This window comes from Martes martes, assembly GCF_963455335.1.
Source record: "Martes martes genome assembly, chromosome: 8".
Classification (NCBI taxonomy): Eukaryota; Metazoa; Chordata; class Mammalia; order Carnivora; family Mustelidae; genus Martes; species Martes martes.
Window position 1 is genome coordinate 46,189,228 of NC_137895.1, and position 14,710 is coordinate 46,203,937.

Consider the following 14,710-nt stretch of genomic DNA (forward strand, 5'->3'; position numbering starts at 1 on the left):
ACTCATCTCTCAGTAATCGATACAACAGGTAGACAAAAAAAGAAAATCAATAAGGATATAGAAGACCTGAGCAACACTATGAACCAACTTAACCTGATTAACATTTCTGGAACATGCTATACAACACAGAATACACATTTTTTTTTCAAGTACTCATAGAACATTCATCATGATAGACTATATTCTTGGTATAAAACAGTCTCTAACAAAGTTCAGGTATTTGACATTGGGGTGCCTGCGTGGCTCCGTCATTGGGCATCTGCTTTCAGCTCAGGTCATGATCCTAGCGTCCTGGGATCAAGCCCCGTATCGGGCTCCCTGTTCAGCGGGAAGCCTGCTTCTCCCTCTCCCACTCCCCCTGCCTGTGTTCCCTCTCTTGCTGTGTCTCTCTCTGTCAAATAAATAAATTAAAAATCCTTAAATATAGATATAGATATAGATATAGATATAGATATATTTGACATCATGCAGCACATACTCTCAGGCCATAATGGAATTCACTCAGATAATAATAACAAAAATAACTGGAAAATCCCCCAAATATTTGGAAATAAAACAACACACTTCTAAATCACCTATGAGTTGAAAAGAAAATTATGTAAGAAATTTGAGATTAATTTTAATTGAGTTAAGATGAAAATACATATAAGAAAATTGGTAGAGTGGCACCTGGGTGACTCAGTTGGTTAAACATCTGCCTTCAGCTCAGGTGATGATCCCAGGGTCCTGGGATCGAGCCCTGTACCACGGTCTCTGTTCAATAAGGAGCCTGCTTCTCCCTCTCCTTCTGCCTGTTGCTCTGCTTTCTCTCTCTCTCTCTCTCTCTGTCAAATAAATAAATAAAATCTTTAAAAAAAAGAAAATTGGTGGAAAGCACTAAAGTAGTGACTACTGACATACTAAAAACATTTTCACAAATCAATGAAAATAGAAAAAGGAATAAATGAAATCCAAAGCAAGCAAAAGAGAGGATAAAGATAAAAGCAGAAATCTTTGAAATTAAAAACAAAAAAGAGAAAAATCATGAAACAAAAACCCTGTTTTGTGAGAAATATCAATAAAATTGATAAACCTCTATCCAGATTGACTGATAATGAAGTATGACTACATTAAAATTAAGAACTATTGACCAAAGCACACTATAAAAATGAAAAGTCACACAATGACGGAAGATTTTTGCAACATAATAAAAATCAAATGCTTATTATGTAATTTCTAGAATATATGGAGAACTTCTAAAAATCAATTAGTAGGAGAAAAATAGGCAAAGGATACAAAAAGGTAATTTATAGAATAGGAAGCACTATTGTTCATTAAACATTTTTAAACATGCTCTTATTTGTAGTCAGGAAAAGACAAATTCTAAAAGTGAGATACCATTTCATATGCATTGATATGGCAAAATAATTAGTAAGTCTGATACTTATGTGTGGGTCTTTAGGAAACTTGGTATTCTTATACATTGCTATTAAGAATGCAAATTGGTACCATAAGGAGCGATCCAGTGATTTGAGGTCAAGGCAAAGATGGTTATGGCCTATGAGTGAGCAATATAACTTTCATATGTATGCCTTAGAGAAACGAAGGTAAATATGCTTGGAAAACATGCAAGGATATATTAAAAAAAAAAACTGTAATGGAGGAAAAAGTGGAAACAATTTAGTTCTATGGGATATAATGCCAGTTCATAAATTTTAAAATAAATAAATACTGCATGTTGTTTATGGATACCTACAATAAAATTCAAAAACATGATTAGGAATGATAGACTATAAAAATCATAGCAGTCATTACATTTGAGGAGGAGCAGGAGAGGATAGCTTTATTGTTAAGGGTTTTTGCTTGTTTTTAATAAAAAGAGATCAGAAGCAAAGAAAAGGAATTTTTAAAAAGAAAGGAGATACCACAATTACTTACAATTTCCATTTATACAGTTCACTTTACAGTCTTTTTTTACCCAACGGTGTTTCTTGTGATGGTAATTTCAGTGTTAGTCAACTGAGTTATCCAGGGATAATGAAAAGGGAACAAAGTCTTCTCATTTACCTTCTGCTTTTAGACACCATTCTTAGAAAAGGCAGGAGCCCTAATTGAAAAGTACACATTTAGGTTCTTCCTAATTTGCTACGGGTTGAGGTGTGACTCAGAGTTCCTGATGTCCCATTCCTGACACCTGGTTTTGACACTTTGGAATGTCTTCTTTTTACAGGTCAATGGCTTCATCAGCCCTAGAACAGCCATGTTAGAAATACACCTTTCATTCTCCTGTACATGTTTTCAAATGTTTTAGAGGGTAAGTGAACATCATTGGAAGGCCTTTTCTTGTTTTTCAACAGCAGTTGAGGAAGGGCTCTAAAAACTAGGTCAAAAATAGGATGCTAGAGTGCAGTGCTAACTAACAATGAAAAATATTGACATGGAAATATGTTCCCACCGTACTATGAGGTAAAGAAAAGCTTCCAAATCTACAGTATGATCCCACAGATGTAAAAATTATGCTAAAATGAACAATAATTATAAGTACATGAGTGCTTAAACACATATAAACCCAAAGTGGGAGTCAAGTACACGCAACAGAATGTTAGCCATGTTTACCACCACTTAGTAGCATCTGTGGGCACACTTTATTGTCTTTTTTTCTGTTTTGTCTGCTGTGCAGTGGATGTTTTCCCTTTTCTAATTTAGAATAATCAACTTCAGACTGAGGAAAATTAATCTGGGTGAAGGAAAACTTTAGAAATATCGTGCCTGTTTTTGCCCACTTCCTAGAAAAAGTGAGGTAAATTTGGACTGTTGCCTAATTGTGTTTATGGCTGATTCAAAAGTAGTTAAATTTGATTTTATTTCTGAATTTGTAAATGAATTTGGTTTGAAAGGAGTATGTTTTTCAATCTTTGTGATCATCAGGTTTGGCATAGACCTAATACAAAATATGATTTTAATTTAAGTTCTGCAGTCAAAATCTAGACCAGTTGCTTACCTTCTTTCCTAGAGTATTTCTAAGGCTGGGGGATCCAGATGACTCTTGCAAGAGGAATGGTTTATATTTTCTCTCCATTTGTTAATAACAAAGTAGTACTTTGGTGGGCATTTATCACATGGAATTGAATAAAAAATATATTTTGTTAAAATATAAAATGAGGCCACCTATTCTATCCCCAAATAATAAAAATATCAAAATTATTTGTTTAAGCTATTCTAAGATACAGAGTAATTGTGAAATCTTTATTCTCCAGCATTTGGACAACACCTAACCCAAATATTTTGATGCCAATTGCCAAACAGGAAGCTGAGAACGCAAAAATGCTTTCTGGGGTATTTTTCTCATTCTTTTCTTGCTTAAATTTCTCATCCAAAATATATTGGATTGATTTTTTTTTAAGTTGTTGATTATAAAGGCCGTTCACAAAATTTTTCTCTAAGTTCCTAAGACGTCTAAAGTGTCACACTATGCACCCATATTTCCAAATTAATCAGGTGTTTCTTTTACTTAATTAACACGATGTTTACCAAAAAAAAAAAAAAAGAAAAGTAGAATTCTGAATTGCTCTCTCGGTTAGCCTTGAGCAGTTATAATTTCTAAGACAAATAGCTTTGTTATTTGCACAGTTATATTATTGTAATTTAAAATCAGTACAACTTGAATTAATAAAATGCTCTGGTAGAGAATTATTTATTTAGTCTAATTTGGCATTTTTTCAACTGCATTTCTTCTTATGTACTTAATATATTTAAAGGTATGCTGGAAATTATTTCTAACACAGTATGCTTTTTCAGATTGGTTAATATTCCTATGGTACTGAGAAAGCTTTGCTATAGCTCTTCTCTCCTCCTGGGAAATTGTTTTAACAAGGTATCTGCTTTGATAATTCCTTAACCAACTCTTAGTTTCTGTTCAATGTTCACATTCTTCACATGACTTTCCTTTGAGACCCTATTTTATTTGGCAAACTGTTTGTCCTCACATCCTCTCCCTGAGCATGACTCCCCAAATTCCCCTTCCTTTGATTTACTTTTACATTTTCCTATAGCATTTATCACCTCCTATCATACTATATAATTTGCTTATTTCTTAAATTTACTGTTAAATGTGTATTCCTTCCTCCTAGAATGTAAGCTCCAAGAGGGCAGGAATTTTTATCTAGTTTATTCAGCAACGTATCCCAAGTACTAAAAGCACTTCCTGGCTCATCATGAGTACTCAATATATATTTATTTAATTCTGTGAAATTAAATGATGCATTAGCAGATTATGCCAGTGGTTTTGGAATATATGGGACATAGCATATCATATTGTAACTTGACTTCAGATTATTTTTCCTGGTATATTCATGAATAAAGACACTAGCATTGTCCCAGCACACAAGGATTCTGATGAACGAGTCAAAATTATGGCCATAGACAATGACTGCTTAGTTATTTAGGAAAATTAGTGGCCGTGTTATAGTCTGATCATTTTTAATAAGAATTCCTCTAACACTCCCTTCCCTGTTGTAAAGGTCTTTCACAAAGGAACATTTTAATCTAAAAATGTTTCTCAAAACCAAGCCATAAACTGATAAATTAGCTCCTTCCCCACTGTAGACATGTAGCTGCAAGGATGAGGGGAAGAAGGAAGTAGGAGACAGAAAGAAGCATGGAAGCATGACTTCAGGTTTCAAAGAGTGAGGTGTCAGTGACAGAGACATGAAGTCCCATATTTGGGAGATGTTCTTTTTACATCATCTTATAGTTATGTGAGAAAACATTGGAAGAGGGTGGATTGGGATTAAATGATCTAATCAAGCCATAGATACATTCCCAGGATACTCTAAGTATTTTGGGTGGTTGGGTGAATGAGTTGTTCCAAAGTGGCCTCATTCAAGGAAACCCACAACAATGACCCAGCACTGTAGAAAATGTGTTTGACTGGCTCCAAGTAGCTAGGGTAAGCCATAATAGAAGACTCACATCTGTGTGCTGCTCAGGATGATGGATGGTGTAAGTGCAGCCTAATTAGTGGCTTGGGATGGACAAAGAGCTAATGCAGGAGAATCAGCAGTTTGTAAATCTATTACCGACATCTTGGATGAATCTGCCCTTTGCAGTGCCAAAGGGAAAGAAGGAAAAGATGACAATATAATACATTGGTACCAAGGGCTAGCTCCAAGGAAAGTTCGTACTTCATTTTGGATAAAATTTTAATGATGAACCAATAGCAGAATCCGTAGATACCTGTATGCTTTCTGTCTTTGTTATTTTATGTTTTACTAGGATAGCATATTTCGTATACGTATAGAAAAATATATATCTTTTTTTTTCTCATTTTTTTTTTTAGAATAGACATTGCTGTGTGTGTGTCTACGTGTGTATAAAACACTTTAAATAAATACCTCTTAAAGCTGTGTTAGGCTACAAATTTTAATTGTCATCAATTCATCTTGAAGTCTGTTTCTTGAGTTAAAAATACCACGTTTTCCATTTAAGCCATGAAGTAAATTAATTTTCATTAATCAGGGAGGTAGTACAATATAGTCGTTAACCCCATCTTGCTAGGGCTCTAGAGTTCTAATCCCAGGTTCACCATTTACCAACCAAATGGCCATGGGCAAATCACTAGCCCCACTGAGTTTCCATTTCTTCCTTCATCACAAAAGGGGAGTAAGACCCCATAGAACTCTCTGTGGGAGTCCAATGGGAAAACATACGGTTTGTAAATTGTAGTGCTTTTCCTTCTCATTCTTAGAGCCCTTTTGTTCTTTCACTGCTTTCCTCACTGTATGTTCATATAGAAGGCTATATTGTTCTGCCCTGTTACAGTTGAGAGAATATTTTTAAAAATTAATGATGATTCCAGACCCCTGAACACGGTATCTTCATCCATGAATTTCCAAATCACTCCTTTTCACTCAGAATATAGTTTAATTCCTATCACTTCAGTTATAGTTTAATTGACATCAATTTCTTACTATGTAAAATTAACTTGTTATTCTTCTTTTTCTCTCTTATACATAGATGTCTCTCAGACAAAAGGAAAAAGACTTTGGGATTGATAAAGTGACTGTGTTAAGAATGGGGCAGGGGAAACACGTTACAAATCTCTACTGTGTTGGTTGCTGTCCTCTATTGTTCCTCTACACATTCAGACGTTCCTTGAATCCATTTCACTATTTCGCGTCTCACAGCCTCTCTCTACATGTAGAACAGTTGGAACCCACCTATCTAAACAGACTCAGCTCATTTACTCTCCTCAGTCTTCAGTTTCCTGCCTGCTACAAGTCCCCACCTCTGCTACCCCCTCCCCAGAAGACATCATTTCCTCCATTCTGCTCTATTTTGCCTTAAGCATCCTTCCATTTCTAGATCCCAGAGACTATTGCCATGAGCAGTGTTTCATCCTCTTGGAGACCTTCTCCTATGGGTGTTTCTCATCACGAGCTTTACTGCCAGATCTAGGGTCAGGAATTCCTGCTTTGGCCCCGATCTAATTCTACAGAGCCATCCACAGCTGACACCATATATACTTATTGTATATGCGGTAGTATAGTGTCGTGATTTGCAATCAAATGATGTGATCAGGCATCCTAACTTTACCAACTTACCTTGTGGTTGATTACTTACTACTTGATTTTGAGCAAGTTACTTCTCTGTGCCTGAACAGTCTCATCTCTAAAATGAGGTGATGGCAATGTCTCCTGGTGGGGATATTCTCAAGTTTAAAGGGGACATCCATATGCTTGGAATAGAGCTTGTCACATTGGAAACATTCAATCAGTGTTAGATACCATTACATGTAATAGTAATAGTAATCTAAATAACTTAGGAAACTAACAGTCAGTAGATCTAATTTCTCTATTTATAAAGTGTTCTAAGGAAAGATGGCCAGCATGAAGGATCATCATCCATTTATAGACAAGTTCATGTGGGAGCTCAAAACAGTTAAATTTGTTTTGAGTAAAAGCTTTGGAAGGCTTCTCCTCTGTATAAATTCTCCCTGAATCTCATGTCTTAAGAAACAGAGATTATACATCTATTGAGGAAGAAAAGTCCATGTGTTCCTAGTTTTCCATTTATTTTTCAAAATGTAAATTATTTCCTTTAGGATACAACTCTATGGGCCTGTGCTAATTTCTGTGGTACTCTCGTATTAATTTCCATGCCTCTCTGAATTAGAACTAATTTTTAAAACCTTGGTGCAGTGTTTTAACTGAGCTTCACTAGAACACCAAATTGCCTTCACTAGTGTTAGATCAGAGAGTCAATGGTGAGCAGCATCTATGGACTCACAGGGAATATTTCTCAGAGAGTTAAGGGGTTGCCTTTTTCACTAATTGGCTAATTCACTTACTGTCCTTTGACTTCACATGTCGGGGGATCAAATCCATTAGAAGTATATTAGATCGACTTACCAAGGGATATGAATTTTTCTCCCTTCTTTATCCTCTTCAAGTAAATTAATAATAAATGTCCAGTCACCAAAATTATAACTCGCTCGAGGTTATTTTTACTGTGCTGAGCTATTTTCATGGTATATCTAGTCAAATTGGAAATTGGAAAAATTGGCTGTTAAGGGGATTTTTAAGCACAGTTTAATAATTCAGTTACCTGTACCCCTGGGCAAAATAAATAGCTAGCTGATTGCTTGTTGGCAAAGTCACAGCCCATTACATTATTTGAAACTTTAAATGTTCCTCCCCTTCTCCCGAAAATATTGGAATTATCTGTGGGAGAGTAAGGGGTTCAGGACATAGCTGTAGCATTGTTTCATTACCATACCTGCGTTTTCATCTTGGAGACCTGTGTAAGTTTGCTAATTCATTTTGTTTTGCTTTTGTTTGTTTTTTGGTTTTGTTTTGCTTTCTTTTTTTGGAAGGAAGAAAAGAAGAGAATCAGACCTGTTGTAAGTGGGCTACCGTTGTCTCCCCCAGCAACTCTAGTGCCAGATGTTAGATGAGAAAGATTACTGCTGTGAGCTTTAAACACAGCTAAATAAATGATCTCCAATATCTATTTAGTATGAATTCCAAAGAGTGGGGTCAGTGGTCACCTTTATCAACCAATTGCTTTTAATTTTTTTTTTTTTTTTTGAGCACCTGTTTTGTGAGAGGCACTGTTCTCATCAGTCGTGACACATCAGTGAATGAAATTGCCAAAGATCTCTGCCACTCTAGGTCAGATTCCACTGCAGGGAGTGGGAATAGGATAGGGAAACAGACAATATATGACAGATTTTTAGTAAGTAATTCTTGGGGAATGTTAAAAAGTGATGCACACTATGGGAAGAGGAGACCAGGGCAAGATGAATCCGGAATAGGGGAAGAGGTTGCAGTACAGAGTGGTTTTGGGTGATGTGGTAGTGCCACAGATACGGCGTGAGGCACACCAGAGTAGGGCTGTCAAGGGGTGGGGAAATGAAGCTGCGTAGATTTCTATTTTCAGCAAGGAAGACCTATCTAATATTAAAAATAAATATCTTTCTTCCCTTCTCCCACCTGCTTCAGTGCAATTCCTGGCTTTGTCTGCCAGTGCTGGAGATGAAATAAATCATAAAGGAAATGACACAGCTGGACTGATCAGATCTTGAGATCTGCCTAATATAAGCTCTATGGGTAGCATATTTCCCATTAATTGTTCTAATTCGGAGTGGACGGAGGAAGAAAGCTTAAGTGAAATATGCAGTTCAATTCAACAAGCTTTTATTGGTACCTCTTATTTGCCTAGAAAGGTTTTATTCAATTTAAGTGATACAAAGATGCAGAAGTTCTTCTGGAGCTCTCACCTGTGCTAGAACAAGCCCCAGCTATATGAGTATCTGGAAAAAAAAATGAGGCAATGCTAAGCAAATGTGTATACATTCATGTGCGGAAAGGAATTATCACTGTAATTCCGAGTTGGGCCAAGGCTTTCTGGAAAAATGAGACCAAGGTAGACCTTTGTCAGCTTGAGTGTGTGGGTGACGCAAGTGAAAGGGGCGGGGGCATCCCATGAAGACACAGAAGCAGAAAGGTCAGTGCTCCTGGGATGGTTAAGGGAGAGGTCTGACTGGGGGACTTTATGATTAGGAGTAATTAGCCACTAGCCTAATATAAGGATCTCCACACTACAAAGTCTTGGAGGGGGAGGCCACCTCTATTACACAGACTGCTGTAGTCTACCTAGAGACACAGATTGGACCAGAGGAGCCCAATTACACAGATGATTCTATTACCTTTCACCTTAGAAAGGAAAATGGAGACTAAAGATGGTTACATCAATTACACGGATGTATCCTACTAGTCTAAAAGTATGGCCTCACTTCTTTCTGTCACTATGGTCATAGACTTTGGACTGGAGTCAGGAGAAAGTTTAAATACAGGTACTGATTTAGAGAGAGAGGAAGGAGAAAGGAAAAGGGGACAGTTGTTAGAAAGAAGATACCCATCGCCATCCCCCACCCCCCACCCGCCTCAGGGCAGGGTGCTGAGCAGGTGCTTTGGGAACGCTTTCCCAGGCAACCCCCCGTGCTCAGCAAGCTCAGCAGGCGGAGGATACCACCGACTACTCCTCCTGCAGGCGGCCCCAGGAAGCTGGTCACTCTTCGCCAGCCATGAGCTCTGTCCACGTGGAGAGGAAGGGGTAGGGTGGGTCTCGAGGTCCTCTGCTGCCTCAGGTCAGGCCTTCATCGATCCTCCCCACCCACCCCCAGGTCGTGGACAGACTCTCCCCAATAACCTCCGCCAGACCTCCCCCGGCGAGGAGGCAGCCCCCCGCGGAGGAGCCTGCCCCCCTCGCAGCCGCCGCGAAGACCCGGAGAGGTGGAATTTCACTTCGAAACTCCGTGCGGCGCGAGGGCCAGCGCCGGGCATGCTCAGTAGGCGCGGCGCGGCTGGCGGCTGGTGGCGCGGCGCTGGCCCCGCGCGGAGGGCTCCAGGGCTGGCGCGGGAGTCCACCCCGCCTTCGCCGCCGCGGCTGCGGGCTTGCAGAAGGCCGAGCCGGAGCCGCCTCCGAGCGCCTCGCCCCTGCCCTGCTCCGCCCCCCTCCCAGCCGCCGCCGCCTCCTCCTCCTCCTCCTCTTCCTCTCTCCCTCTCTTGGGGAGGCGAAGCTGGTGCTGGCTTCTGCCGGCGCCCGGCGCCACAGACCGCTCTGCCAACCCAGCCAGGACCCGAGAATGAAACCCGGAGACCAGAAGACCCTCGGTGGTGGCTCTTTCTAGTCACACTTTGCCTGAAGTGGGGTCGCGGCGGAGTTCCTCCTCCACCGCTCCGTGCAAACACTATGCGGACAGCAGTCGGCTTCCCTGCGCTGTGCCTGCTGCTTAATCTTCACGCTGCAGGTAAGGGCTTGCGGGGCGGAGAGCCGGAGCTGTGGATGAGCTGGGAAACTGCACATGCTTGAGGACTCTAGGAAGAGCTTGCCTCGCCAAGAAAGCCGTAGAAAGCAGGACAGTACTGACAGGCAAGGGGTGAGGGAGTTGTGCACCTGTTGGAAGACTGAGGCTGAAAACTTAAGCTAAAATCGGCTCTTGATTTGTCCTTACCTGGTACGAATAATAGTGAACATTGTCAATAGGAACACAGGTTTGCTTCCCCCTCCTTTCCCCTGCATCTAGACTCCCTGATCCTGTTTCTAGGCTATGCACTTGACTGCCAGTTTTTCAGGAGACAGACAAGACATCCTGCTGGATGTAACCTTTTCTACTGCAGCGGCTACATCCGTGAGGTCCCTGGGTTTAGCGAGAGCTCACAGAGATGCACTGGCTGCAACCTGAAGGAACACATCTCCGCCCAAAAGATCGAAATACATGGTTCACGTTAATGATGCCGCTCCAGGCTCCTTTGGCCCCTGCTCTTGTCACTCGAATTTTCTAAGCCAATAAGAGGGAGGAAAGGTTTAAAATAGGACCCCCTCTTCTCTTTCAGCATCGTGGTCAGCGTCCGAGGGTACCAAACAAAAACCCAGTCACAGTTTTAAGGCTGGCAACCCCCGGGTAGGCACTGTCCCTGGGACAGATTTGGTGAGGACTAGCCAAGAGTGACAGTGAGATTGCGCCCAAATATAAATATATTTGATATCAGAACCGATATTAGATTTCGAATGGGAGCAAACCTTAGGGAGTACCTGGGGAATTTTATATGCAATGTCACTACAGATCCTGCTTTTTTGGATACACGCAGCCTCTGTGTAATGCAAGGACTTGCTGGACGGAATCCTTTATCATTTTTACACACACGTACCAAAATAGAATATGGCAGAGATTTTAGGCACCCTACTGCGACAGCAGTTGTCCGTGCAGTAGCCCTGTAGCAAGAAAAGATTAGATATTTTATCTAAGTTTGCTTGTCACCCAGTCACACATATTCATTCATTCCTGCAGCTAACATTTATTGAGCATGTATTATGCCCCAGGGATAATGAATAAAAATAATGGCTGCAAAATTACAATTCTTGTGGTCTCTTTTCAAAAGGAGTGGGTGAGTTCCTTTCCTATGTGTGCAGTAATGAGAGTGAAATATGGTACTTTCTTATTTCTAGCCCATGCTATTTTAGTGGATTGTGAACCTCTTGAACAAGTCATGCACAGAAATATTAAGTCTATAATTAAGTACACGTGTTAATTCTTATAACTATGATGTTTTATTGTGAAATTTTCAATAGTTCTTTGGTACCTTTTGAAAAGTAGCAAATAGCTATGACTTGGTCATTAAATTATTTGCAAACAGCTGTAATGCATCATTTTATTACCATATACAGTTCTTTAAATTTTGAAATTTGGAATGAAAAAATACACATTAGGTTGAATTTTATTTACATTATTATGTTTAATGGTATCTCTAAACATCCATTGCCAAAAAAAAAAAGATTTAAAGCCTCAATTCTTACAAGTTTAGGAATGATATAGCTGATCTGTCAAAAATGTCAGTGTAGTTTTTTTTTTAAACTAATGTATAAGATATTCTAAAGATTCCATTTAATATATCTTGAGTAATTATAGCTTAAAAGTTATAATTAAACTGAAAACTAAGCAGGTGGAAATCATTTCTAAATTTACTGTAGGTGAACATTTGGGATGAGGAAAATAGAGAACTTTTGTTCATCAAAGGAGAAACCTAGAAGTCTGTAGCCCTAGATTATACCTGGAGCTCTGCCAAAGGGTGTATTACCAAAGACAAACCAATTCATCTCGACTTTGACTTCTTAATTTGAAAAAAAAAATGTTCATCCAATTTGAAATTAATAAGGCAGTGCAGTGATGGGCTATCATTTTCAGATTTCAATCGCAAGATGCTATATGGAAATTAATCATATTCATATTTAATATCATGCTTTTGATAGGTGTTTTTTCACAGCAGATTGCAAGTTTAATATTGTGGTTTTCTTGCCAGTTTCATTTTGAATGCATTTTAATTTTAAACAGCAATTTGTGGGTCACAAGCTGTCATCAGATTAAAATTCATCACAGCTACTTAATAACATTGTTAGGACTTTTCACTGGAACTGAAACAAACACATACTTTTTGATCTAAGCTCCTGTAGATTTGGGTAATGAGAAAGTGAGTGTGTGGGAGGACGAAGATCAAGAAGTCATTGATTTTGCTACTTGTTGAATATCTGAGTTTGCTTCTTTTACAGAAGACTCCTCTCAGGATAGAAGTGGGCTTCATAAAGAAGCAGGATGAATTCTTTCTGGTCCTCTTTACTGAAAAGCTAATTGGTCCGTTTTGGTTATGCTCAGGGTGCCAGCAACTACGTTGTGCTGATGGAACTGATGACCTGCTGGAACCCTTTAGGGATGGGAGAAATTGGCTGACAGGATGTGCGTGCTCTTCTCAGTTATACTAGGAATGGTTGTCTTCCAGATGATCATTCCGCTAATGATGAGATAGCAGATGGTTTTCAACTTGAGTGCCATCTCCAATTATTTGGTCGTGATTGCCCAAGATACTGGGCAAAATAATAAATAAGCAAGCAAGCAAGCAAGTAAATAAACAGTGACCAGCCTTGATTAATGGTCTCGATAGGGAAAAGTACTGTGGTCTGTTTGTAATGTCTATGAGAACAAAAAGAGGAAGGGAGGTACAATACTGTGTAATTAACATCTCAGGGTAAAGTATTCCTGATAAATTACTGAGCATAGAGCTTGTTCAATAACCTGAACTCATCTCTTCCCAGGGCAGCTCATTTTCATAGATCTCCCTAGCAAGGAAAGTTGTAGTTACTGTCCATCCACATGCTTGCTATTCTGGTAAGAAAAAAGAAAACTAAGTGCCAGTAAATGTACACAGTATTTACTTTAAATAGTAAAGAGCCAGTTAACAGCCTAGTCAGGATGAAAGCCCATGTTTTCAGACCTATGACTGCATACTATATGAAATCATATACTGGTTACAATAGGAAAGGCTACCATTGAGTTAGTGGTGTCAAAGCCTTTTTACCTAGCTGTCCCCATTTTTTTTTTTTAAGATTTATTTACTTGAGAGGAAAGGGGGAAAGGGGGAGGGGCAGAGGGAGAAAGAGTGAGAGAGAGAGAATCTCCAGCAGACTCCCCCACTGAGCACAGAGCTCCACGCAGGACTCAATCCCATACCCTGAGATCATGACTTGAGACAGAATCATGAATCAGGTACCTAACCTACTGAGCCACCCATGCTCCCCTAGCTATCCTCATTCTTTGGTCCTTCTGTGAACCAATGTAATACATAAACCTCAATTGCAAAGACTACTTCAGGAATATTCAAGAAGGTGTGCCCCAATAATATTGACGGTACCCCAAGGTCCACCAAAAGTTTCTTTCCTTTAGTGTTCTTACTCTTTCTTTAACCAAAGAATGATATTCTGTTTCAGGAGATGATATTTATTGGGTAGTATTTTAGTTGCAAAGGAGTGAAGGTCTTGGAATATCTTGAAAATTCTCATGTAAAAGCCTTATTTTTTTTCTAGTGGATGTTTTGCTAAAACACACAGACTATGATTTCAATGCATTACTCTGCCTAATCTCTGGAGAAGGTTCTTTCCAATTTTCACATTTTTCTTCCTATTGAGCATTCTGGATGGCACAAAGAATGCCTTTGCTGTATCTTCTGAAGATGCACCTTCTCTCTCAGAGAAATGCAGAGTCAAGTCTTTGAGAAAGAAGGATTCCTATGGTGAGGCCAAGAGGATCAGGGAAGTCATTTGCAGAAACATCAACCTCAAAAGGAAGGGTAGACTGATGGATAGGAAAATAATAATGTTATTCTTGAAGATTCTAAGATGTCTTCTCTCAGTGAATTCCACAGAATCCGTTTTCCTGTTCAAAATCACTCAACACAATCCTTACACTAGCCCAGGTTCTATCGTATTCTCTTCCCCCATTATCTCTCTGATATCATCTCTCATCACTTTCTTCTTTTTTGTCTCTCTCCAGCCATATTGGTCTCTTGCATTCTAAGAAAATTCCAGAGACTTGCTGCCCACATCTGTTTTGCTTTCTCCTTTGCCTGAAACACTCTTTCCCCAGTATCTCCATGGCTTAATCCATTAATTTTAGGCTCTTACTCAAATGGTACTTTCTCAGGGAGGCCCTCACCGACTATCCTATTTAATATTTCATCTTCTTCCCCACAAAAACTTCAATATCACTTCCCTGCTTTACTTTTTTCCCAGACGTTTTTCACCAACTTCCATTTCATGTATTTAACTTTCTTGCTCTGTTTATTGTGGTTTCCCCTTTTCCTGTTGAAACGTAAGCTCCTGGAGGGCACAGATGTTTGTC

At 39.3% G+C, this 14,710-nt stretch overlaps 1 protein-coding gene across 1 annotated transcript in view; it reads left to right on the forward strand.

Moving 5' to 3' along the window:
• The first annotated feature begins 10,218 nt into the window (after positions 1–10,218).
• Positions 10,219–14,710, forward strand: part of PTPRR (protein tyrosine phosphatase receptor type R) — a 241,700-nt gene continuing 237,208 nt past the window's right edge. Inside the window, exon 1 of the mRNA XM_080811874.1 lies at positions 10,219–10,291. Coding sequence (XP_080668000.1) covers positions 10,234–10,291 — 58 coding nt within the window. The 5' untranslated portion in view covers positions 10,219–10,233. The remainder of the gene's footprint in view (positions 10,292–14,710) is intronic.